The 27,118-nt window shown below is 43.8% G+C and overlaps 1 protein-coding gene across 2 annotated transcripts in view; it reads right to left on the reverse strand.

The window, feature by feature from the left end:
• Nucleotides 1-8,759, reverse strand: part of LOC141917749 (proprotein convertase subtilisin/kexin type 5-like) — a 256,235-nt gene extending 247,476 nt beyond the window's left edge. The window contains exon 1 of one of the 2 annotated variants that reach the window (XM_074811170.1): nucleotides 8,055-8,759. In XM_074811170.1, the coding sequence (XP_074667271.1) occupies nucleotides 8,055-8,252 (198 nt within the window). In that variant the 5' untranslated portion in view covers nucleotides 8,253-8,759. Of the gene's footprint in view, nucleotides 1-7,823 lie in introns of both variants that reach the window. The other variant, XM_074811169.1, reaches the window with a different exon arrangement.
• Between the last annotated feature and the right edge of the window lie 18,359 nt (nucleotides 8,760-27,118).

A 27,118-nucleotide genomic window follows, 5' to 3' on the forward strand; every position in this document is an offset into this window, starting at 1 on the left:
GGAAAGGTAAACTGTATGTGGATCAAGGGGTGGAATGTATTGATCCTGACTGACAAACCATTACACATTTAGGAGTTAGTGATCCACATAACAGTTAACCTGATGTGGTGGTGCAACCCCCCCCCCTTAGGCCGCTTGGTGCTTAGTGCAAATTTCCTCCCCATGGGTCACATGCCAACCCAAGATGAATAGGGAAAGGTAGGGAACCAGGGCATAAAGGCACTCCCTTAACTCCTGATTCCTACCTCCCCTGTTGGTTGGAAACAGACTGCATTCCAATTCAAATGGCTTGGGAAAGGCAGTAGACCAGAGCATTAAGGCACTCCCTTAGCCCACCTGGTTTCTGTCCCCCTCTCTTACCACTTAAAGAATAATAGGAACCATCAATACTTCCTGACAGCCTAGTACATCTGTACTTGGGTTGTGGCCCAAAGGGGATGATACTAGAACTCCAAGATCTAGCAAGTTCTGGGCCTGCACAACTGGTAGAAAGTACCAGAATATTCCATCATCTGAGTTGGGCTGAAACGGAAAAGTACCTGACAAAAGTCAGTTATCTTGGACCCTATAAATAGCGACCCTAAGCAAGACCCTTTAGCAGGCTGTGACCAGCATCTCCCCTGAGCTGGGACGCCTCTCAGGCTCAGACTTCTCAAAGTTTGAAGATCGTCTGCCCACAAAGCTGACGGAAGGCCAGGGTGAAGTCAGACTTCTCAACTCTCAGTTATTGCCCGTTGAGAGATACCGATGCATTGTGAGTATTTGCTCCAAACTCGAGAGGAGGGAAATTTTAACTATAGGTTAGTCTCTTCCATCCACCTCTTTACCTATCTATGTGTTTAACTACACGCATTTGCCATCACGAGTGTGAATGTCTATATATTTCACTGGATATCCAAATATTTCTGTGCTGTTTATGTGTGTGTGTGTGTATGTTTTGTGCTTATACATATATACATATATATACTTTGATTTAGAATACCCTGTAGTAAGTTAGTGTGAATCTTGTCATTCTCAAATATGTAATTAAGTTGCTATTTTAATCATAATATATTTTACCAAATCACCTTGTTAATCTTTAAAATGGTCAATCATTAAGTGTTGCTAAAATTCAACCTTTTGATCCACCTCACACCACTAATAAATCTTAAATTCCTATTAAATCATAACCGTGTGAGATACTTTCATCCACAACACCTGAGTAGGCCTGTGTTGTGCTGCACAGATTTCTTGGTCACAGGATAAACTCAGCCAGCTCATTGTAACAGAGGAGCCTGCAGGCAGTTCCCACTTATTGCGATTATGCCACCTGCATGTCCTTGTCTTTATCTAAAAGTGCAGCAAGAAGTTCTCATGTGAACACCCATTAGGAATAGAGTTGTTTTCTTGTAAGGAAATTATATAATAGCTCAAATGACCAAAAAGGAGGAGCTTCTCTCCACCAACTGGATCTGCAGAGCATGTCACGGGAAAATTAATCTGGGGTCTGTCCAATGCTGCACGAAAACAGGGTTCCCAGCATCTGAAGGGAAGTTAAGATTTATTCACTATCCGTATTCCTGTTCTTATTCTGTCTTATTAAAGTAGCTATTTTATGTAAGCATTTGTTGTCAGGCCTTTCTTATTGAGATCCAGAAAGAACACTGAACTGTCTCTTTCTCACCTCACACACACCCCCACCCCCCACGCCCATTGGCAGAAGGAAGGGTAGGCCAGACATGCCTGAAATAGATGAGGAAAGAAAAAGATCATATCTGTGCATTTAAGCCATGACATTACATGTTTACGCTGTTCAAAAGCCCAATCAAATACAGGAGGTCTTGGGACTGATTACAGAATCACAGAATGGTTGAAGTTGGAAAGGACCTCTAGAAGTCATCTGGTCCAACCCCCCTACTCAAGCAGGGCCACCTAGAGCAGGTTGCTCAGGACCATGTCCAAACAGCTTTTGAATATCTCCAAGGAGAGAGACTCCACAACCTTTCTGGGCAACTCATTCCAGTGCTCAATCACCCTTACAGTAAAAAAGTGTTTCCTGATGTTCACACAGAATCTCCTGTGTTTCAGCTTGTGCCCATTGCCTCTTCTCCTGTCACTGGGCACCACTAAAAAGAACCTGGCTCTGTCCTCTATGCATCCTCCCTTCAGGTATTTATATACGTTGATAAGATCCCCCCTGAGCCTTCTCTTCTCCAGGCTGAACAGTCCCAGCTGTCTCAGCCTTTCCTCATTGGAGAGATGCTCCAGTCCCTTCATCATCTTCGTGGCCCTTCGCTGGAGTCTCTCCAGTACGTCCATGTCTCTCTTGTACTGGGGAGCCCAGAACTAGACACAGGGTTCCAGGTGTGGCCTCACCAGTGCTGAGGAGAGGGGAAGCATCACCTCCCCTTGACCTGCTGGCAATACTATGCCTAATGCAGCCCAGGATACCATTGGCCCTCTTTGCCATAAGGGCACACTGCTTGCTCACGTTCAACCTGGTGCCCACCAGGCCCCCCAGGTCCCTTTCTGCAAAGCTGCTTTCCAGATGGGTGGCCCCCAGCATATACTGGTACATGGGGTTGTTCCTCCACAGGTACAGGATTTGGCACTTCCCCTTGTTGAACTGCATGAGGTCCTGTCAGCCCATTTCTCCAGCCTGTCCAGGTCCCTCTGAATGGCAGCACGATCCTCTGGTGTATCAGCCACTCCTCCCAGTTTTGTGTCATCAGCAAACTTGCTGTGGGTACACTCTGCCCCATCATCCAGATCATTAATGAAGATGTTGAACAGGATTGGACCCAGTATTGACCCCTGGGGCACACCGCTAGTTACTGGCCTCCAACTAGACTTCATGCCACTGATCACCACCCTCTGGGTCTTGCCATTCAGCCAGTTTTCAACCCACTCACTCTCTGCTTATCCATACAGCTTGTCTATGAGGATCTTATGGGAGACAGTGTCAAAGGCCTTACTGAAGTCCAGCTAGACAATATCCACTGATGTCCCATTGTCTACCAGGCCAGTCATTTCATCGTAGAAGTTTATCAAGTTGATCAAGCATGACTGCCCCTTGGTGAAGCTGCAAACAGCCCAAAAGAATTATCCAGAGAGAGATGTCAGACAGGACTGGACCAGTATTGACCCCTGGGGTACACCACTAATTACTGGTCTCCAAATTCTTTTGTAGCCTATACTGACTGATGCTTCATTGTGTTTGCTCCATTAGCTTTAATGCAGCTGTAGTTGTGATACTGGCATTAGCAGTAACTAAGTACTCAAGCTTCAAGTCATGGGAAAGGCCTTTAATAGGCCTTAAATGAAGGCCTATTGATTTGAGTGTCAGCTGAAGCAGGCCCTACTGTTCAAATCAGAAACTCCAAACTGGTGGCACTAACTAGAGCAATCAAATTCACACGCTTTCAGAAGGATATCCCACCCACTTGTCTCAGTTGATAAGGCGATCTACTGCCTCAATTTTTGTGATACCTAACTTTCATTCAGTCCCATGGGGAAAAGAGTCTTTGAACAGAAATTGAATAACAGTTGATATAATGGTAGGTCTAAGTTGCTGCTCTTTGCTTTTCCAAGCCATACATGAAGAAAATGAATGATAGTCTCACTAGATTCACTGTAAGAACTCAAATATCTGTGAAGGACAACCAAACTTCTATGTCTACTATCAATTTCACATTGGCAATGGTAAGGAAAAAACAGGATAAATGAGCAGTACATTGGGGCAATTCATATGAAACAAGAACCAGAATATGGAGCCTGAAGTACAGAGTAACATAGAATTCTTTTTCTTTTGTGCCATATTTCCAAAAAGTTCATGGAAAACTCCTTTTTTCAATAAGCAGAGAAGCTAAAGTTTCAAATTTCTGGGAAGTTGTAACAAGGGATGGAGACCACAAGGAGAATTTAAGAGCAACAGGAGTTTACCAGAAGCTGTGAGTTGCAGGACTCAGTTACTCAGCAGCAGGTGATCTCTAGGCCTCCTTTAACATACTTTTCATCCATCTATTTCTGTCTGATTGGTCCAGTCATTCAGCTAGGTTTTGTAGCTTTCCTGACATCATCATGGCAATGAAAATGGACTTATAGATATTTCAAGGCTCAATCAGATATTATTTTACTGGAAATCACATGAGCACCAAAAGGGAGGGCTAAATTCTGTTACCAGGAACATACCAAATAACAAAAACTGAGAAGGGATCTTGGCTGATATTTACAATTCACACCCTTCTGTATCTACCATCTTGTATCCACTGACCAACTTAATGTATATTTCAATGTAATTTCTCCACAAACACAATGCAAATATTGCCTACTCTTAACTGCTTTACTCCTACTCTATCCTAATATCTCTCTCTCAGGGCTTCTTGTATCTCCACTCATTCAAAACTGACAAGCTATCTGGTAAGAGTAACACCTACAACCCTCCCCTCTTTTCCACTGTTCCCTTCAGCTCTAGTCATGCAGTTAAGTATGTTGTCAGAATCCTCCAGGTTTGCAACTTTGCAATTGTCCCTGACTTCCATTTTTATACACAATTTCATTAACTTTTATCTAGAATATTTTAATTCCTTTATTTTTCTGGGTCATTTGTACTGAGTGGGTTCTTTGGGTCAGCTGTAGTGGAACCTGGATTTTGATTTTTGCACTTTCTTCTTAAATATGAGCTCTCAAATTTAATTTAATCATAAATATTATGCTTAATGCGCTACACTTTTTGTCATCTATTTCAGATTCTTTAGGGATGTGTACTTTTATGAGATTTGCAATTACCTTATTCAAGCAAAAGCAAACAGCTTAGCTCTTACTGACATATTCAGCTTTAATCATAATGTTTCAGTTTAACTGGAAGATGTTATCTGCAAAACCAAAGTTTAACTACCTGACCACAGCTGCTACAATATACAGACATTAAGCATGGGAAGTCCTGCCTCTAACAGAATTCTGCTTACTGGTTATCTCTCTTTTAGTGTTTTGATACTGTGTTCAGATAAAAAAAGTCTTTCAACATCTTACACTCAAGTACAGATTTTTAAATTATTTCCAATTGTCTCTCAATAATAAACACCCAATTCTTTCCCCTTCTTATAGATTCTTTTGCACTCCCTGTTTTGGTTATGAGTCAAATAGCACCCTGCTTTTTCAAATCTATGCAAAAAGCCTGTTGCAGCCAAATCCTACTCATCAGTCCTGACTCTTCCTAGCTTCCTTTCTCTAAAATGTAACTAACTGCCTTATTCCTCTTCACCCATCTCTAACAAGTTATATACTCTACATACGTTTAATAAGCTTCACAAAAAAGGATACACATTTTTTGTACATTTTAAGAAATACAATTATAATTGGTTTATGTAGGCTTTGAACCATAATTTATATGTTAAACCATGTATAGTCAGATCATAGACATTCTGATTATCTTATGCACTCTGAATTCTTAAATTCTAAGTCCTATCTAGTGACAAGGTCAGTCTGATAAAAATGTATAAGGATAGGGTAGGAGTAAAATAAGAACGGATTCACTGCAAACATCAGAATTTCCACCAACATACTAATGAACATACTGAGAAAGAAATACCATCTGGAGATGATTTTGCTAGGAATGATCAGAAACTAAAACTGGCCACCCTAAAAAGATACCCATGAAAGGAAATTCTGAGTAAGACTGTGCAAATGTATAAGACTTCTTAAGACAAATAACTGTACAACAGTACAGTTCTGAGCTCTACATTGGCAGGACAGGATGAAATCTAGCACTCCAAATGCAAATTACGTACAGGAAGCTCTGTGCAATTTCTTCCCCCATGCCCACTGCCTGCTTCTTGTGCTTTAAGGCTTGTAACAGTCAGAAGAATAGAATTCACCCATCAGTCTAGTTCATATTATTACTAGTTTTCCTTCTCATGCATGCATCATTTAACATTCTTACATTTCTGTTCTACTTGCATTCTCCCTATCTGCATAACTAAATAACAGTATTGACTCCCTTCACATATGCCTTCTTTTCATCTGTATACCTAGTAATGTATTTTTCAGTCATTCATTATTCATAGCCTCTATTTTCTCTCATTCTTCTCTGTACACCTGATCAGTAATGTATCTATTATTAATGTCACAGGTGGGTACTTGGCACTTCACTGACACATAAGAAGACAGTAGTGGTTTACTACATTCTTTCCTTAATCCAACGGGAGATTTGGATGTGCTAGGTATAAAAAAGCAGGTCCTGAAATGGCCTGGCAAAAGACAAAAGGAGAAGAAGTGAATCCTCCAACCAGCTAACTGTTGCTTATTTCAGCATTGTAAAGGCCCAGATAGGAATATACAAAAAAAACCACCTTGAGCAAAAGACATGTATAAGAAAAAAATAAAACACATCAATGCAAAAAACTTTACTCTTGGATTCCTTCATCTTATAAAAATGACAATTTCCAGATGTGGATTCATTTTTGACACAAAAACTTCCTCCTGAATTTTTGTGCCTCCAAATGGGAATAGCCTTGCCTACCTGCACAAGTGCTCCAAGAGGGAAGCTGGTACTCAGTCTTTATACACCATGTTTTGTACTGCCTCAATGTCATTTTCTAGCTTTTCTTATGTAAATAATTTATATTAAATAAACTGCACAACTGTCTCATTCAGGTGTGCAATAATTGGGAATGGTTGAGATACATGCTTCAAACTTTTGACTCAATGACAGTATGTGAGAATTCATTTTACCACAAATAACAACTGGATAAGTGTCACTTTGATGATCTGTGCTTGGATATTTGCACACAAGTATGCAACAGACTTGTTTATTTTTTAGGCATTCAGCTTTATAAGCCCTGTATATGTGGCTCACATTTTAAGGCCAATTGTCAGGAAAGCCTAGGATACTGTGGCAGAAAATGTGTCAGAAAAAAGGAAATCTTATGTTTTTAACAGCAACTGTGCCTAGGCTATAGCAGCAGAAAATTTTTTGGTGTGATTGGATCCAGTGAGAACCAGGTGTTTCCTCACTTGTAGTTCCTGGATCTGTCTGGATCCAAGAATTTTCTCATGGACTGTTTTCTGGGTCTAGCTAGTTCCAGGTGTTTTCTAGCTAAACATCTGTGGACTCTTCAGAGCTACATGTATACCTAACTGACCAGTTGGGTGTCACCTAAGTGATCAGGCAGAGATCAAGGAAGTTCTGCATAATTCTACTTTAAGAGCACTGGCATCCAAGAGCTGACTGCTTTTCCCTCATTTCACAACAAACCCAGCAGAAAATGGTGGCTATTGGACTGTGGAACAGAAACATGGGGGCCATGACAGAGCATGGGCCCTGCCAGGGAGGCTGGCCAAGTCTGACCTTCAGGGTAGAGCCACAAAGTTTCCCTCCAAGCCGCAATGCCCCGGCCCCCTTATTCATGTTCCCCTTTCCAGTAGGATCCCTGCTTCCGTGCGTCCCCAGGCTCGACGCGGGTTGTAGCGGCCCGTGCACGACCGGAAGCAGCCCCAGGCACCAGGGCCACCCTTGTCACCTTTCCCTTCCCCACATCCTGCCAAAAGGGGGGTCGAGATACCACCCGTACCGGGCGGACGGCCGGCCGCAGCTGCTACGTCCTGGCTCCCGGGGACACCACACGCTCAATAAAAGGCGAACCTCCTCTTTTATTTTGATGGGGGCGGTGCTGCGGAACCAGCGCGAGGAGGCAAACAGAGCCCCGGCAGGGCCTCACGGCTACCACCACGCCCCCCCCCCCGCCTGAGAACGACTCCGCAGTTCGCGGCCCGCTCCGCACCTAGCCGCGGAGGGGGCACTGCGACTACAGAAGCTGACTCGATCCGGCGCAGCTCCTTTATACCTGCCTCCACGCATCACTTCTTCCAGTCGCCCAGCCCCGCGGCGGGAGGCTGGGGCGGCAGAGGGCTTTCCGGGCCTCCCCGCGGCGGGGCCTGCGGCGGGGTTGGAGCGACGCCGGGGCCGGGGAGCCCGCCCTGCAGCTGCCCGTCCCCTGCCCCGACGGCGGGTAGCAGACCTCGCCGGCTGGCTGCGCCGCCACCGCCAACTCGGAAGTAGTTGGAAGGAGGGTTACCTGTCCTAGATTGACGTATCCGTACTTGCTAGCTATCCTGTTGGCCTCCGGGAGCCCCCCAGCTATCCGCACAGCCCAGTGGTTGGTGTACAGGCGCGTCCTGCAGGCGGGCAACAGAAACCCCAGCACCAGGGTGAGCCGGCAGAGAAGGTCCCTGCTGCCTCCGCCTCCCCAGCAGCAGCGGCGGTTCCAGCTCATCTTCTACGCACAGAACCCCCACAAAACTTCTCCTTTCCTCTTCCGAAGCTCACCTCCAGGCGAAACCGACTGCTAAATTCTCCGAAGTTACTCCGAGGAGGAAATTAGGAAGAGCTTGGAATAGTTCATTGAACTGTCTGGGGGTTAAATTATGAGGGGTTGGGAATAATGATTATGATCGGAAATTATGATTATTGCTCTCTCCTCCTTCCTCTCCTCTTCAGGGATTAAGTAAATTGCTTAACTTGATTAGAAAGCTTTTCTCACGGTTTCTGAGCTCCAGTGTTCTCCCTCTGTCCCCAGAAACATGGAAAGTCTTCTCTGTGGGGAGGAGAGTTCCTTCTCTCCCCTCTGCTCTTCCCTCCTCTCTCAGATTTCCCCCTTCTAGTGATCTTCTGTCTCCTTTCCTGCTTCTCGCTTTTTCTCTCCCCCTCTTCCTCGGAGTCTCAGAGCAGCACAGCAGCAGGCAGTGTGAGTGTTGGCAGCTGAGCGCCTCAGTTCAATCAGGCTCGGTCACCTCCCTCTCTCCTCCTCCCGCCTTCCCTCCTTCCCGCCGCCCGGCAGCGCCGAGGGCTAGGGGGAATGGCAGTCGCGCCGGCCCTGTGCCCTGCCGCCCCCTTTCGCTCTCTTCTGTGCAACGAGCGCCCAGAGCTACCGCTGGTCCCAGACACCGGAGTCCCTGCGTCCAAGGGCTCCCCTCTTTCATCGGGCCGAGAATCTGCCACTCTCTCTGCTGAGACTGTGGGAGTCGTGTTTGAGGTGCAAGGCCTGCAGCAAGGCCCCATGTATGACACCGTCTGCAGCACCTCCTTTGTGCCCCCTCAGGGTCCTGGAGCCAAGGAATGAATCCAAATATTAAACAGAATCAAGAGCAACCCTGAAGCTGCCCCTCAAACCTCTGCCAACTAGTTTCTCACAGGATTCTCCTTGGACATCCTGATCATCATTTTACAAATATAATTTGATTTTATTTAGTGTTAAAATGTCCTCCAAAGTTCATGCATGGTCAATGCATTTAAAAATATTTCAGTAGAGGAGCAGCGGTCCTGCTGAGAAAGAGTGCACCAGGATACCATCCACTTTCCCTAGCAGCTCATCCCGTGTTGTGTTTCCACAAGTCATGCAGGCATGTTGTGAAATGCTTCAGGCAACTGAATGCATACTGACCTGAAAAATAAATGGTTTGCCATGTATCTGTACAAATGCTTATGCTGACACAGAATGCAGAGAGCTGCAAGCACAAGAGCCTGGGGAACTGTCAGGCAGGAAAGGAACAAGCAACTGGTGGTGACCTGATAAGATGTAAGAAAACTAGCAACTATGTAAGCTGGTACTGTTGTCCTGCAAACGGGGTTGTTTACCCAGTGTGCAATACACCAATATACACCCAGAGCAGAGGTATTTCTTTATTCCATGTCTGCGCAGAGATGGGTGCTAGGTAGTAATTCCACAAAGCTAGCACACCGCACAAAAGAACTTCAATGTATTTATACACTTCAGACTACCTGAATACACATTTACTGTAATGACCATTGGGTAGTTTCTTATCGCTTTGTCCCTCATTGGTTAACAACGTGTCTTGTCTCGATTTAAAGTTACAGTGTCTTAATTCTTCTGTGCAAACTCAAAGGGGGGGGACAGGGACACACAACATCTTCTTGGTCTTAAATTGAGTCGGTGGTCGCAGTCTCCCCACCACCACCTTTATCTTTTCCCCAGATACTGCCGATTTTCTTCTCAGACAATCAGCCATCTATCTTTTGGCAACTCCTGGGGCAGGATGTTCCCCTCTTATCAATCTTTTTAGCGTTAACCAGACATGCATTGTTTATACAAAGTTGGAGTAACTCCCTCCCTTATCTCCTGGTTCCTTCTTTTGACCACAAACTCTTAAATCAGTGACTTACCCTGACATTGTTCTATTTACAAGTTTAGAATGAGCAGAGTAGAAAATTCCATAGAGACATCACTGTTGCTTGTCAGACTAAACCTTAGAGTCACCACAGTGGCTTTGAACAACCTATAGGTCTACTCTGTTATCTGAAAACTAGAATAAGTCTATAAAATTCTAACAGAGGTACTGCAAGGATTCACTACTATTTGGAAAGAATATGAGAAGTACTCTTATAATTTTAAAAAAATATTTTCTGTGACAAACTTAAGGTGTCCTACAGAATCAGGCAACCATCATTCTTATCACAGGGACCTGAAATATGAGAGGTTAAATGTTTTACAGAAAATCACACATGGAGTGCCTTTTCCCCTCCCTCCAGACCTTTGCTCTTTTACCTTTAAAACTACTCTTTTCCTAATAAAATTAAAATAGAAATAGTAAAATGCAAACAACCCAAACCATACACTCCACATTATTCTCTGCATCAAGTTCATTCATTTTTTCCCCAAACATCAATATTATATTAATAGCTAACATCTTCCCAAATCCTGATTCCTCTTAAAGAGGCAAAATGGGGAAATCCATTCTCTACTTCCCTATTTGTTCTGTGTCTCCAAAAATTCATTTGCCAAGGATTAGTTTTTCCCTGTTATATTTTTTCCTGTAGCTTGCATTATCATTTGCTGAATGCATTGCAACATATTATCTACCCCTGTTTGTAGTTTCAAAATCTCTATGTGGCTTATCTTCCCTGGGAATTTGACAGATAATGTCTCACTCTTTTACAAATAGTTCTTCTTCTGAAACCACAGTCAACAACCTCATTGGATTCAGTAGGAGCAGTGTTAGAGGCCCAGAAGGTTATGTCTTACAGCTAACATTCATAAATCTGCATTCATTGAATCTGACATTAAATGTCCTCTAGCAATTAGCTCTCCTTATTGTTTGGTTCAGTGATAGTTGCAAGATATTGAGGTGCTGGAGCATGTCCAAAGAAAGGCAATGAAGCTGATGAAGGGTCTAGAGCACAAGTCTTATGAGGAGAGGCTGAGGAAACTGGGGTTGTTTAGCCTGGAGAAAAGGAAGCTTAGGGAAGACCTTATTGCTCTCTACAACTACCTGAAAGGAGGTTGTAGCAAGGTGGGTGTCAGTCTCTTCTCCCAAGTAACAAGTGATAGGATGAGAGGAAATGGCCTCAAGTTGTGTCAGGGGAGATTTAGATTCTGTATTAGGAAAAATTTCTTCACTGAAAGGGTTGTCAAGCATTGGAACAGGCTGTCCAGGGAAGTGGTTGAGTCACCATCCCTGGAGGTATTTAAAAGCCATGTAGACATGGTGCTTAGGGACATGGTTTAGTGGTGGACTTGGTAGTGTTAGCTTAATGGTTGGTCTCGATAATCTTAAGCGTCTTTTCCAACCAAAATGATTTTATTCTATGATTCTATATCTGGAATGTTTAAAGCATATTTAATCGTGAATGGCCACCTTACCGAAGTACATAGCAATCAATGGGTCACAAAACCTGAATCTTCTGCAGTTTTGGTTTGTTTTTTGAAGAGGATAAACGAAAAATGTATTTTCTGATCTTTTCGCTGTGAATTTTACTGTTGTCTTGACTTCCTTATTTCCTGCAACAGATGGGGACGTGGTGGTTTCTGACACAAAAGGCACAAACTATAAGCAAAAAATAAAATAAACCCATGCTGTTGTGTATTTCAATATCTACTTCCAACTTTGCTCATATAAGAGAACATTTTATACACAGGAACCAAAGCTACTAGGACTTAGTAGACCTGATAAATACAGTTTTCCTTTGAATAAATGGGTCTAATCATCCCTTCATAATACTGCATTGTATCATATACCTAACAGAAAGGTTGCCATAGCTATGCTGTACCCAAAAACAGCCTCTGAAAAAAGAGGGACTTGGTCTCCATGGACATTTTCTCTATGAGCCGAGTTCTCTTTGCTGAGCCCACTGAAGCGACTGGCAATCAATCACAGCTAATGTGGGAACACTTGGCTTTAGGCATATTGTGGTGCATTTGAACCCATTTCATTGTGAACTCAAAACTGCAAAGTTTTGCTGAGTAGGTACATCACAGCCACATCCTTATGGGGAACTGCACTTCCTCCCCAATAAAACAAGAACTCCTTTATTCCTAACCTGTGCCTTGTACTGATTTAAGCTGTTTCTTTCCAACAGGGCTATGAGATAAGCAGTCTGGGCACACGGTGAGTAGTGAGAGAGCACTGGAGGGACTATCAGCAGTGGTGTGTTCTATCCAGCATACTTCCTATATATGGGCCACATATAGTTGGAAGGCGAGCTTGCCTCTGCTCTGTGGGAGGCCAAATAGCTTGTCTGTACACACCACACTCAGGAAATGGCTTTTTTTCTGTGAGCAAGGGCACTAAATTGGTCTTTTTCATCACTGTAGTCACAACCTGTGCCTTTTATCTCATTTCCTCATTCCCTCTGATCAAAATCAATATCTGACTAACTGCTCAAATTGATGTTTCCATGTCTTCATCTTGCCCTTTACTTATTGATACGAATCCCTAAATCCCTCCTCTATTGTTAGTTCCAAATTTTTCTGATCCAATATCTGACTTCATTCTGTATTCTCACTTTCCTCCTATTTAGTCTAATTGCCTCTGTTCTCACTATTTTGCCTACCTAGTCCTGAAACTCTTCTTCCCTCTCTAGTCCTTTCCCAGCTCTGAAAATCCCTCCAGCTCACTAGCTCTGGCAGCCTCTACTGGGCTGTGGTTCATTTCAACTTTCCAGCACTTTTCTGTTTGAATTTTGCAGATCAGTGCTCCATAGATGTGTTCAGCAGCTAATATCTTGAGATTATTCACCCTCACTGAGCATGCCTCTCACTGTTCTTAGTGCATAGACTATAGTCTATACCCCTTGCGCAGGGGATGCTGAAGTTCACAGCAAAGCGTGACTTTTATCCAGCAATTGCTGTTCCCACTTCTTGTCAGTCAGTGTATGAGTGAGAACTATAATTGACAAGCAGTCTTTAATGAGCCTTCTGGCAATGCAAAGGAGGAAAGCCTCCTGCCCTGAATGCAGAGAAGACAAGAAACAGAGGGGGTAAAAAGAGAAAGTACTCTATTGGGACAAAGAGTCTGGGACAGGAGAAAACAAAAAGAAATTGGGATGGGGATTTGACAGAGTAGTCCTCTGCACAAGGTGTACTCCAGTCCAAGCCTTGGAGTTTCCGAGCAATTTAATGGCAGAAGTTCAGTGATTCATGCAAGGAAATAAAGGCCAGGTTCCTGGGTGGGGACATGAGTGAAACACTGGCTGTTGATATCAAAGAAAGCGAATTTAGGTCTGGACCATCAAATAACGCATATGTCTGGGCTTTTGCTGGTCACTGACAACCAGGCTGATACTGTTGTTATCACTAGAAACATGCCTCATTCAATTGCCATGTGGATTTCATTTTGATTTTTCTGAATAAGGTTGCATTGCATATTTTTTCATTCTGTTCACTCTGTGATTTCTCTTTTTATCATTTATTATCTTTTTAATGGTTTCGGCTCCCACCTCATTCTAGTAATTTCAGAAGATGCTAGCTTTAGGAGCAAAACTATCTGAAGAAGCTCTTACTGCTTGTACACACACCTGTGCCAGCACCCCTGTGTTTGCCACCTTCCCATTTGTGCAGATGCATCTCTTAGATTGGGCTGAACTCTAAACCGCATCATTAAAATCATCTTCATAGAATCAGAACAGCCCAGGTTGGAAGGGACCTCAAAAGATCATCTGGTCCAACCTTTCATAGGAAAGGGAGCCTAGCTGAGATTATCTAGCACCCTGTCCAATTGCATCTTGAAAACCTCTGGTGATGGGGAGTCCACCAGGTCCCTGGGGAGGTTGTTCCAGTGAATGATTGTTCTCGCTGTAAAAAATTTATTTCTTATATCAAGATGAAACCTCTCTCAGTGCAACTTGTACCCATTGCCCCTTGTCCTCTCTATGTGGCTCCTTGTGAAGAGAGACCCTCTGTCCTCTTTGTAGCTACCCTGTAAGTACTGGAATATTGTGATGAAGTCCCCCCTGAGCCTTCTCTTCTCCAGGGAGAAAAGACCCAACTCCTTCAGTCTTTCCTCATAGGACAGGTTCTCCAGCCCTTTGATCATCTTCATGGCCCTCCTTTGGACCCTCTCCAGTCTGTCTGTGTCTGTCTGGAATTGTGGGGACCAGAACTGGACACAGTACTCCTGGTGCAGCCTGACAAGCGCTGAGTAGTGTGGGATGATCATGTCTCTATCTCTGCCAGCAATGCCCCTGCGGATGCAGCCCAGGATTCCATTTGCCTTTGTTGCTGCAGTGGCACACTGCTGACTCATGTTCAGCTTGTTGTCCACCAGGACCCCCAAGTCCCTTTCCTGCTCCCCAGCCACACAGATCCTCGCCTATACTGGGCTCTTTGGTAATGTCATCCCAGGTGCAGGACCTTGCATTTGTCTTTGTTAAATCTCATACTGTTCTTGCTAGCCCACTCTTCCAGCCTGTCCGGGTCGCTCTGTAATATGGCTCTCCCTTCTGACATGTCTGCCTCACCACTCATCTTGGTGTCATCAGCAAACTTGGTGAGGGTGCTTTCAATCCCATCGTCCAGATCATTTATGAAGATGTTGAACAGCGTGTGGCCCAGTATTGATCCCTGGGGGACCCCACTTGTGACAGGCTGCCAGCCTGAGTAAAAATCATTGATCACCACCCTCTGGGTGTGGCCTGTTCACCAATTTCCTACCCATTTCGCAGATCGCGCATCCAGTCTGTATCTTGTTTGTCCAGGAGAAGGCTGTGGGAAACAGTGTCGAACACTTTGCAGAAGTTCAGGTAAACAACATCCACTGCACTCCCGATATCAACAGATGTTATTTTGTTGTAGAAGGTGATCGGGTTAGTCTGACATGATTTGCCTTTTGTAAATCCATGCTGGCTTTTCCCAATCACCTGCTTCAGTTGTCTTGAGGACTCGTTCCATTACTTTCCCAGGGATTGAAGTAAGACATCTTTCTTTTTTTCCTTTTTTTTCTTTAAATTTCAGGGATCTGGTTGACAGTGCAGATCTGCAAATACCTGCACTAACTTCACTGGTAAGCCACAGTGCATAGCTAGGATAAATGGCTCAGGCATGGAGAAAAAGGAAGGATGGTAGAAGCAGGAAATTTTTTCAGTTGGCTTCACTACCTGATCCAGCATCCTGTGACACTAAATCCTGAGTTCTTTTCAGAATAACAACTGCACATTTTCTCTCTCCAGCTTCTCATTGGATTACAAAGTTTTAGTTATATAATCTCAAATACATGCAGAAAGTAGGCATAAAAAATGGAATTTCCAGTGTGTGTCTATGAATTTTAGCTAGGGAAATTATGTTGGGCCTCTGTGGTATGATGGTGGAAAGATCATTTATCTGCAGTGTCTCATATGGGTGAATTCATCCATGTGGAAGAAGTTGGATTTTTTCACCCAAGTTCACTTGAATTAACATTCTAGTTAACTTTTTTCTCAATCGTCCCATGAGTCAGAATTGTTATAGCTACACCATTTCTGTAGAATTGACTCAGCTATATTGTAAGTAGATATAGGATTTTCCTTTCTTCTCATAGTATCATAGAATCCAGCAAATGTAAAAGTGCTATTTATTTCACTGTTCTTAGGTCAATATATTGTTATCATATGGCTGAGATCATATTCTTGCTAAAAAGAATAATCCAGTGGCAAGTGGGAATCTACTCCAATTTTCAAATTATAAATATTAGCAGAAATTAGTAGGTGAACATCCTTAACTGAAGAGAAAAAACATAATCCTTTCTGTATCTCCCAGCATGGCCCGCCCTCTTTTCCTGAGCTCTAGTTGGGCTAGTCCCATTTGTGCCTGAACCCCTTTCACAGACTATCACAGACCCTTCACTAGGAGAGCTGGTATTCAGCTGCTTCACAACTTTTGGTACTTTAGCTGTGGGATTGTCCTCCCAGTTCTTGTTTCCCTGTCTTAGGGATAATTAGAGACTGAGGCAACAAAGGGAACCTTGTAGTTGGTGTCTACTACAGGCCGCCCAATCAAGGGGAGCCTATTGATGAAGCCTTCTTACTCCAGCTACAGGAGGCATCGTGCTTGCAGGCTCTTGTCCTGCTGGGGGACTTCAACTGCCCCGGCATCTGCTGGAAAAGTAGCATGGCTAGCTGTAGGCAATCTAGGAGACTCCTGGAGTGCATCGAGGATAACTTCTTAGGCCAGGTAATAGACAGTCCTACCAGAGAGGATGCGATACTGGACCTGATGGTCACCAACACAAGTGAGCTAATCAAAGACGTCAAGATTGGAGTCAGCCTGGGTTGCAGCGATCACACACTGGTGGAGTTTGCAGTCCTGAGGGATATGGGACAGGCAAAAAGTAAAGTCAGGGCCCTGAATTATAGGAAAGAAAACTTCCAGCTGTTCAGGGAGTTAGTCAATGGGACCCCCTTGGAAACTGCCCTCAGGGACAAGGGAGCAGAACAGAGCTGGCAGATCTTAAAGGTCGCTTTCCATAGAGCACAAGAGCTCTCAATCCCCAGGTGTAAGAAATCAGGAAAGGAAGGCAAGAGACCAGCATGGCTGAGTCAAGACCTGCTGGTCAAACTAAAGGGCAAGAAGGAAATGCACAGGCAGTGGAAGCAGGGACAGGTATCCTGGGAAGAGTATAGGGACACTGCCCGGTTGTGTAGGGATGGGGTCAGGAAGGCCAAGGCACGACTGGAGCTGAACTTGGCAAGGGATGCAAAGAATAATAAGGGCTTCTACAGGTATGTCAGCCAGAAAAGGAAGGTCAAAGAAAGTGTACCCCCCAATGAACACGACTGGCAAACTGGTCACAACAGATGAGAAGAAGGCTGAGGTACTCAACAATGTTTTTGCCTCAGTCTTCACTGGCAACCTCTCTTCCCACACCTCTCAAGTGGATGGACTGCAAGACGGGGACTGGGGGAGAAAAGTCCCTCCCACTGTAGGAGAAGCTCAGGCTTGAGACCACCTGAGGAACCTGAACATATATAAGTCTATGGGACCTGATGAGATGCATCCCAGAGTCCTGAGGGAATTGGCTGATATAGTTGACAAGCCACTCTCCGTAATATTTGAAAAGTCATGGCAGTCAGGTGAAGTCGCTGGTGATTGGAAAAAGCGAAACATTGCACCCATTTTTAAAAAGGGTAGAAAGGAGGACCCTGGGAACTAATGACCTGTCAGCCTCACCTCTGTGCCTGGGAAAAGCATGGAACAGATCCTCCTAGAAGCTATTCTAAGGCACATGGAGGACAGGGAGGTGATTCGAGACAGCCAGCATGGCTTCACCAAGGGCAAGTCCTGCCTGACCAACCTAGTGGCCTTCTATAATGGAATGACTACATCAGTGGACAAGGGAAGAGCTATGGATGTCATCTATCTGGACTTCTGTAAGGCCTTTGACATGGTCCCCCACAACATCCTTCTCTCTAAATTGGAGAGACATAGATTTGATGGGTGGACTGTTCGGTGGATGGGGAACTGGTTGGATGGTAAAACCCAGAGGGTAGTGGTCAACGACTCAAAGTCCAGATGAAGACTGGTGACAAATGGTGTCCCTCAGGGGTCCATATTGGGACCAGTACTGTTTAATATCTTCAACAATGACATAGACAGTGAAATCGAGTGCACCCTGTGTTGAGTTTGTGTGCGTGGCAGGGATTTCTGGCAGCAGGGGAGGAGGCTACAACAGTGACCCCCTGTGAGAACCTTTTCAAAGCCCCCCCGGCTCCAAGTCAGACCCACCTCTACACCAAGGCTGAGCCAATTAGCAAGGGTGGCCATGCCTCTGTGATAACATATTTAAGAAGGGGAATCTGTGAGGAGGAGCGGGAGTTGTGAGGAGGACACCTATGCAGACACCAAGGAGGAGGGGGGGGAGGTTTGCCGGAGCAGAGACTCCCCTGTAGCCTGTGGTGAGAGGGCAGGCTGTGCCCTTGCAGCCCATGGAGATCCATGGTGGAGCAGATGCCGACCTGCAGCCTATGGAGGACCCCACACTGGAGCAGGTGTCTGTGACCGAAGAAGGCCGGGACTCTGTGGGAAGCCGTGCTGTTGTTGTTCAGCGCTGGGAGGACTGCAACACACGGGAGGGACCCACGCTGGAGCATCTTGGGAAGAGTTGCAGTCCATGGGAGTGACTCATGTCAGAGAAAGTTTGTGGAGGACTGTCTCCCGTGAGAGGTACCCCACGCTGGAGCAGGGGAACAATGCAAGGAGTCCTCTCCCTGGGGAGGAAGGAGCATCAGACTGACTGTAACCCCATTCCCTGACCCTGTGCCACTACAGGGGAGGAGGTAGAGAAATCAGGAGCAAAACTGAGCCCGGGAAGAAGGGACAGGTTGGGGAAGGTGTTTTTAAGATGTGGTTGTATTTCTCACTGTCCTACTCTGTTTGTTTAGTGTTGTTAGTGTGCTTGAATTAAACTGATGCTCTTTTTCTTCCCCTAACGAGTCTGTCTTCTGCCCATGACCATAATGGGTGAGTCATCCCTCTCTGTCCTTATCTCAATTCTCAACCTTTTTGTTTTATTTTCTCCTTCCCATTCCTGAGGGGGAAGGAGTGAGTGAGCGGTTGTGTGATGCTCAGTTTTTCTCTGGGCTCAAACCACGACACACCCTCAGCAAGGATGCAGATGACAAGCTGAGTGGTGTGGTTGTCACACCTGAGGGACAGGATGTCACCCAGAGGGACCTGGACAAGCTTGAGAAATGGGCCCATGTGAACCTCATGAGGTTCAACAAGGCCAAGTGCAAAGTCCTGCACATGGGTCGGGGCAACCCCTGGTATCAGTACAGGCTGGGGGATGAAGGGATTGAGAGCAGCCCTGTGGAGAAGAACTTGGGGTTACTGGTGGATGAAAAGCTGGACAGGAGCCAGCAATGTGCACTTGCAGCCCATAAAGCCAACCATATCCTGGGCTGCATCAAAAGAAGCGTGGCCAGCAGGTCGAGGGAGGTGATTCTGCCCCTCTACTCTGCTCTGGTGAGACCCCACCTGGAGTATTGCATCCAGCTCTGGAGTCCTCAGCACAGGAAAGACATGGACCTGTTGGAGTGGGTCCAGAGGAGGGCCACAAAAATGATCAGAAGGCTGGAACACCTCTCCTAGGAGGACAGGCTGAGAGAGTTGGGGTTGTTCAGCCTGGAGAAGGGAAGGCTCCAGGGAGACCTTATTGTGGCCTTTCAGTACTTAAAGGGGGATTATAAGAAAGATGGGGACAGATATTTTAGTAGGGCCTGTTGTGGTAGGACAAAGGGTGGTGGTTTTAAACTGAAAGAGGGTAGATTTAGACTAGGTATAAGGAAGAAATTTTTACAATGAGTGTGGCGAAACACTGGAACAGGTTGTCCAGAGAGGTGGTAGATGCCCCCTCCCTGGAAGTGTTCAAGGTCAGGTTGGATGGGGCATTGAGCAACCTGATCTAGTTGAAGATATCACTGCTCATTGCAGGGGGGTTGGAGTAGGTGACCTTTAAAGGTCCCTTCCAACCCAAACTATTCTATGATTCTGTGATTCTATGATCTTTTTTCAGGTGCTTCCCTGAGGCTCATCATGATATCCATGTACATGCTTAAGAAATGAAGTACCTGATGATATAGTGGTTATGTTCAGTCATCTTTGCCCTCTTCTTGTTGTATGAGGAAGTAGAAGTCATATCTTTAACCTGTAAAAGAATCAGAGCGCCTTTTCCATTGAATAATGTGTGAAATAATAGTTTTAGAGCATTCCTTTTAACTTGGGACTCTCCACTAGTCCCAGTACAACTCTTGTGAGTTATATGCCTGCCGTTTATTTGCATAAAACTTTGCAGTGCAATTATTTGGCCTTGAAATGAAGAAAAGCTTCTGCACTACAATCTTTGTCTAAGAAAAGATATGACCTCAAAGTGGTGAATTTATTAATGGGGAAAGAGCCTGAAAGAACATCTCTATCATTTATGAAATATGGCAAGTTTTTGCACTGTCTGTATTCCAGACAAAGCAGAAATTGGGAACTCTGTGGTGGTGGTTGAATAAGAAATAATTCTGTAATAATGCTGTCTTCAAGGAGTACAGGATCACAGCCGTGAAACATCCTTTTCTCCTAATATATCTTTCATAAACCTTCTTGCTCCTGGATAGTGAGAATGTCAAAGGGTTTACCAAATATAAAGTTAGTGTGACTACAGACCAAACTGCATAAGCTGTTCCCTATTGGATAGTAATAATAAAGTCAATGCCAATAGTGACAAAACGAAAGTTTCCTTTTGTTGTTTACTAGTTTTAAACAAAATAGAAAAAGATTCAGATATCTCTAATATGTCCTAGCAGATTTAAAAACTGAAAAATGAGTCTGAGGACAGAAACATAGACTCCCAGCAAGAACGGCCCAGCTACAAAGAAAGATATTGTGAATGCAAACTGTTTTTTTCAGGGGGATGACACTACCACAGGAAGTCATTTTGCTGTATGGATTCCTTAAGGAGCTGAGTATAGTGTTTCTGTGACAATGTACAGAGGAGATACCCGTCATGAGCACGGGGAGCTCTGCTAGCTCACGTGCCAAAGAGTGGAGGTGCACTGACAATTTCTGTCAGAGCCACTTTGATGTTCTTTGATTTGGTACAAAGGACAAAGTAATCCACAGATGAGAGCTTCTTCCTTTCCCAGATTCTCTCCTTCATATCCTGTTCTTCAAATAATCTTTGTTCCTTTCTATAGCCCATCTGCCTTTCCTTCTCTGCTCATCTTTCTACTGCTGTGGAGATCTTCTCTTCCCTCTGTGATGGGACAACCATCCCATCACTTCTCCCCTTTGTTCTCCCCAGGACACTTATTCTCCATGCCCTACTTATGGGATGTTTTACTCTATGTTCACCTCTGTTTATCAAGAAAAACAAGGGCCATAGCTGAAAGTTTTCACAGATGATAATGACCATGATGATGTTTATCTATAATAGCATTGCTGAGGGATCCTCACCAAGGTATCATATCTTTGTGATAGGTATTAGCCTAATGCTCAGTAACTGGTAATCCTTGTTCAAAAAGTGTGGAGTCCTACAGTGGTGATTAATGGGAACTTGGACCAGAAGTTATAGCAGGGGTGAGTCTTCAAAACAGTGATGTGTAAACCAGTACTGGAGTAATCAACCTATAATGAAAAAAGAGGAATCTGAATGTGTTTAGCTGCTCACTATTTCAGAACTTTCATTTCTCCCAGAAAGTTCTGGGAATGTTGTATTTTATATAAGTCTCCTAAATGGCCAGTTGTCCTCACCCACCTATGCATTTATTGTCTAGACAGTAGTAGCTGGAGAATGATGATAACTTATAAGTGAAATTAATATATTTATAGCTGCAAGCATCATCTGAGTCTTAAAAAACAGGGTTTTTCACCCAGTGTGCAAAGACCCAATTAACACACAGAGTCAAGATATTTTTATTTATTACAGTTCTGCACAGAAAAGGGTGGTAGGCATCCAAAGTGGCCAGCACACTGAGTTATAAACACACACCATATTTATTTGATTCTGAACACACAAACACATGCCTCTATACATAACTATTGGTTAGTACTTTATCACAATATCATCTATTGGCTAGTTTTTTTCCTCTCTTTCATTTAAAGTCACAGTACCTACCTATTAATGTATGCATGCTCAAAGGGTGAGGGGCTTCATGAAGAGGTGGGTAACTTAAGATATAGAGGTGTGGTTTTCATCTTATAATGAGCTAAATTCACCTAAAGGACACAAAAATAGGCACTTCCTACAACATGGTTTCAGATCACCATACTGTTGATCATAAATCTTAATACAATAGTTCTATCCTAGAACTAAGCAACCATAAATTTCTTTATAGTAATAGTGATCCTGGTTACAAAACAAAACTTTCATTCTGAGCTGCAGATTGTATGAGAAACATTGGTTTTTTTGTCTTTTGCTGAATTTTTGCTCTTTTATCCTTTTACAACAGCTTCAGTCATCCTGGAAGAAATATAAACTGCTGGTTCTAAATTATGACAAGTTCTTCTGCTCCCATTAACAGTCTTCCCTTCTGTGCCAGCCTTACCTCCCCTCCGTCTGTTCTGTGATAATTTCTTAATTGGATAATTCAGAGCCAGCTATTTGTGCTTTTAAATTTGTAATTAAGAAACTGAGCATTTACAGAAGAAACAAACCAAGTGAGAAGATTTGCCATGATACCTGTTAAAAGTCTAGCACTTCTTTGTTGCCCTTTGGTTTTGTATCAGAAATAGTGTGGACAGCAGGACTAGGGAAGTGATTGTCCCTTTGTGACACTGCACCTCGAATACTGTGTTCAGTTTTGGGCCCCTCACTACAAGAAAGGCATTGAGGTGCTGGAGCACGTCCAAAGAGGAGCAACAAAGCTGGTGAAGGGCCTAGAGAACAAGTTTTATGAGGAGTGGCTGAGGGAACTGGGGTTGTTTAGTCTGGAGAAAAGGAGGCTTAGGGGAGACCTTATCACTCTACAACTACCTGAAAGGAGGTTGTAGCAAGGTGGGTGTCAGTCTCTTCTCCCAAGTAACAAGTGATAGGATGAGAGGAAATGGCCTCAAGTTGTGTCAGGGGAGATTTAGATTCTGTATTAGGAAAAATTTCTTCACTGAAAGGGTTGTCAAGCATTGGAACAGGCTGTCCAGGAAAGTGGTTGAGTCACCATCCCTGGAGGTATTTAAAAGCCATGTAGACATGGTGCTTAGGGACATGGTGGACTTGTCAGTGTTAGCTTGACGGTTGGACTCAAGACTGTAGGCTTTGTTGAGACCTCCTTCTGACCAGAAGAGTCATATTTATACAATCAGAGACAGAAACACTACCATCTGATTTACAAAATGATTAGTTACAACTTGCTGACACAGATGGATTTTGGTATATTCTGTGTCAGTTCACTTTTTACTTCTTCTATTCATCCATAAAATAAACAAAACCAGAGAAAATATAATTGCTCCCCTTCCTGCCTGGGAAACAGGAATGAGCATAGTGTGCAGCTGTGATGATGACCTTCTGCAAGCTGAGATGCAAAGCACCCAGCAGGAATTTCCTCTTGCACAAAGGTATTTAACAAATTTTCCAATTCTGTGTTGGGATCTAGTCGGTAGGTGGTCCACTTGTCTGTCTGTCTTTCCTTATCCTCCTTTTTGGTTTAGAGAAGCTGTGTAAGAAAACCAAAACAAAACAAAACAAAGAACAGTGAGAGACGAGAAACCAGGCCTGCAAGAAACTAAGAAAAACAGCCTGAGAAAGCAAAAGTTGAGGCTGATCAAAGAAATGCCTCAAACACTCGCAAGACAAAACTATGAGTCACAGGGTGGATAGTGTGGAGGTCGAAGCTGATAAGGCTGCCCCAATAACACAAGATGCAGCTGGAGGAGGGAGCCCTGTGGAGACAGGACGGCTCTGCTCTGGTGCACCTGGCCAAATTTCAAGGGCCATCTGTCCGGTGAATGACCTTTGCTTCATTATCCACAAAATGCATATTAAAGTTAACACCCCTCAATATGCTAACGAGGGCTAACATGATCATGCTAATTGCATCATCCCATGAAACACCTTACCCCTCCCCGTACATGGGATACGTAGGTGTGTGGGTCGACCTAGGGGATGGACCCAAGGAAAGTGGGTATAAATCGAGGGAGGCAAAGAAAGGGGGGACCCTGGAGAGTGCAGTGAAGCAAAGAAGACAGATGCAAGCGAAGAAGACAGATGCCTCCTGGAACCCTCGCTGGCGGGATCAGCGCAGAAACCCAGACCGGTGATCTGTATTTCCCCATTCCCTCTATCTCCCTCTTTTCCCTTTCCTATTAAGCAACGCAAGGCATATTGTATTGCTTGCCACAACTTGCTATATACTTAGCCAACTATCGTGTGTTCAATTAGTACATTGTGGGTAGTTAATAAATGTTTGGACTTGGAGACTTGTTGTCCGCTCCGTTGGGGATTTGTGAATCTGAGTCACTTGTCTCCCTCATCTGAGCGGGACGTGACAAGAACCCAGCTATTTTTAACATAATTGTAGTGAATGTTGTTTCAGAAATAGACTGCTCTAAATTTTCTGCTATCTCAAGTTTTCCAAAGAAGCAAAACATGGGACACTGATAGAAACAGAATGTCATCTACAGAAGTGAAGCCAGGGTTCAAAGAAAGGAAGGTCTGAACTTTTGCCCTGACTCTGATACTAACTCTCTGTGGCCTTGCACAGATCACTCCATGTCTCTTTCTTGATTTCCTTATCTTTAAAATGGGATAATAAAACATACTTACCTGTATCATTCTAGTGTTGGGATATTTAGTATCTGGATGGTGCATTTACTGTAGAGGAGCTGAAGATCTATAGGTCTCTCTTAAAAGTTGTTCTTGAGACATGAATGGTGATAAAACTTCTGTTCATATTTAAGAGACAAATTTTCCAGAGTAGAAAACTAAATAGAATATCCAAAGAAGTGGCACCTCAGAGAAATGTTTGTTACATGTTTCAGCATGGCCACGGAGTATGGCCCTTGAACATATCTTGGCTTGAGAAATGAAAAGTATTCTTCCTATTTCATTTCTATTTTACAGCATTAGCACAGAAATAATTTAATTTTCTTTTCCTTTGTGTGGCAAAGTATATGTTTTCATGTTACATCATCCAAAGTGGCTTTTTTTCCCCAGAGTTTGGGTCCATTCTAAATTCTAATGTTTTCTCCTCATTTTGCATGTATACATTGGACTGAGGTGCCTCTAAGCACCAGGCATCTCAGACTTTGAAATAGAAATGAGATTAAGACCAGAGGTTATTTCTAATTACTGGATTCAACAATATCCAAACATAAGATTTGCATGTGAGCTTTATGGTTTGGGACCATCTTTTATAGCAGAGCAGGGTAAAGTAAAAGAAACCAAGGTAAAATAAACTCAGTGTCTCACCCAAAATTCAGTGGGAGCAACCCTCTTTAAAAGGCTGAAAAAAATCTGCTATTAATTTTTAATCTCTTTATTTTTCTGCATCTTTATACTTTCTTGTTCTTTCCATGGTAGAAAGCTAAAGAGCCTGTTCTGGTGAAGTATCTGGTCTGACCTGAAGCAGGAAGTACCGGAAATGGCATAAGAAAGCCTGTCTAATTTTGCTGACTATATTAGAGGACAAACTTACCATCATCATGTTCAAAATCTCAACTAATTCTGCCTTGTTCCATGCCTTTCATGTTCCTTTTCACATCCTTTACCTCCTGCTCCCTATCTATTTATAGGGTACATCTCAGGGCCTGTTTAGTGCCTCCTTGCAGAAACACTATTCTTTGGTATGGAAACATATATGTGTATATATAAAATATATATATGTATATGTGTACATATATATACACAAATAAAATCGCAATTACTAGAGCAGGTATACTCACACTTATTGAGCAGGATGGCTGTGTTGGGTTTGTGTATGTGTGGCGGGGCTTTGGTAGCGGGAGAGGGTGCTACAGCAGTGGTCCCTGTGAGAAGCTTCTCGAAGCTCCCCTGGCTCCAAGTCAGACCTGCCTCTGGCCAAGGCCGAGCCAATTAGCGATGGTGGCTGCACCTCTGTGATAACATATTTAAGAAGGGGAATGTGAGAGGAGGAGGAGTTGTGAGGAGGAGTTGTGAGGGAGATAGATACCTATGCAAACACTGAGGTCAGTGGAAGAAAAGAGGAGGAGGGGGGGAGATGCGCTGGAGCAGAGAGTCCCCTGCAGCCCATAGGAAGGACTCACGTTGGAGAAAGTTTGTGGAGGACTGTCTCCTGTGAGAGGAACGCCACGCTGGAGCACGGGAGGAGTGTGAGGAGTCCTCCCCTTGAGGAGGAAGGAGCGGCAGAGACAACGGGTGATGAACTGATCGTAACCCACATCCCCTGCCCTCCTGCACCGCTCGGGGGGAGGAGGTAGAGAAATCGAGAGTAAAGTTGAGCCCGGGAAGAAGGTGTTTTTAAGATGTGGTTGTATTTCTCACTGTCCATACTCTGTTTTATAGGAAATTAAGTGGTGGTGATGATGGCATTTAAATTAAATTTATGTTCTTTTTTCTTCCCCTAATGACTCTGTCTTTTGCCCATGACCATAATGGGTGAATCATCCCTCTCTGTCCTTATCTCGATTCCCAAGACTTTTGTTTTATTTTCTCCTTCTCGTTCCTGAGGGGGAAGGAGTGAGCAAGCAGCTGTGTGGTGCTCAGTTGCCCTCTGGGCTCAAACCATGACAATGGCTTTGGATGTTGGATCCTAATATACTCATTTTAGTATAAGACCTAATATGGGACAGAATTCCTCTATCTTCATTTGGTGTTTTCAGTTAGAGCTGAGTACCAAAAAGAGAGATGACTTGCAAAAAACACTGGTATGGAAGAAAACTGGATCCTGAATATACTACAACAACAACAAAAAATTAGATCTGGGAAAAGAGCTGAGTGGAAGGAAGGAACTTTAGAAGCCCCTCACAGCTTAAATTCTCTGTAGATAGAGGGGATAACGAAAAAAGACTTAATCTGTGTTTCAGTCTATTTAATTCTGATTCCATTGCAGATAAGGTAATCAAAAAAAAGAAGACAAAAGTTTGCATTTTTTCTGACAATAGATGGATGTAATGATTCTGGATTGAACCATTTATTCAGACAGAAGAGACTATTCACAAAGCTTAATAATATTTGAAGAGTCATACACCCAATGTAAAGTTGAAAAAAAGATACATGAAAGGCATATTTTTAAATAAGAGGATAAAAAAGGAGGCAAAGTAACAGGAAAATTCATGATTTATATTCTTGAGGCAGACTTAAAAGGAAGAGATTTTGAAATTTTGGGTGCTGAGACTTCTCAAGAGGCCAGATTTCAAAACTCCAGACTGCTAGGAAGACACTGGGAAGATACTTGGAATTTGTAAAAGAAGAG

This window comes from Strix aluco, chromosome W (genome assembly GCF_031877795.1).
Source record: "Strix aluco isolate bStrAlu1 chromosome W, bStrAlu1.hap1, whole genome shotgun sequence".
Lineage (NCBI taxonomy): Eukaryota > Metazoa > Chordata > Aves > Strigiformes > Strigidae > Strix > Strix aluco.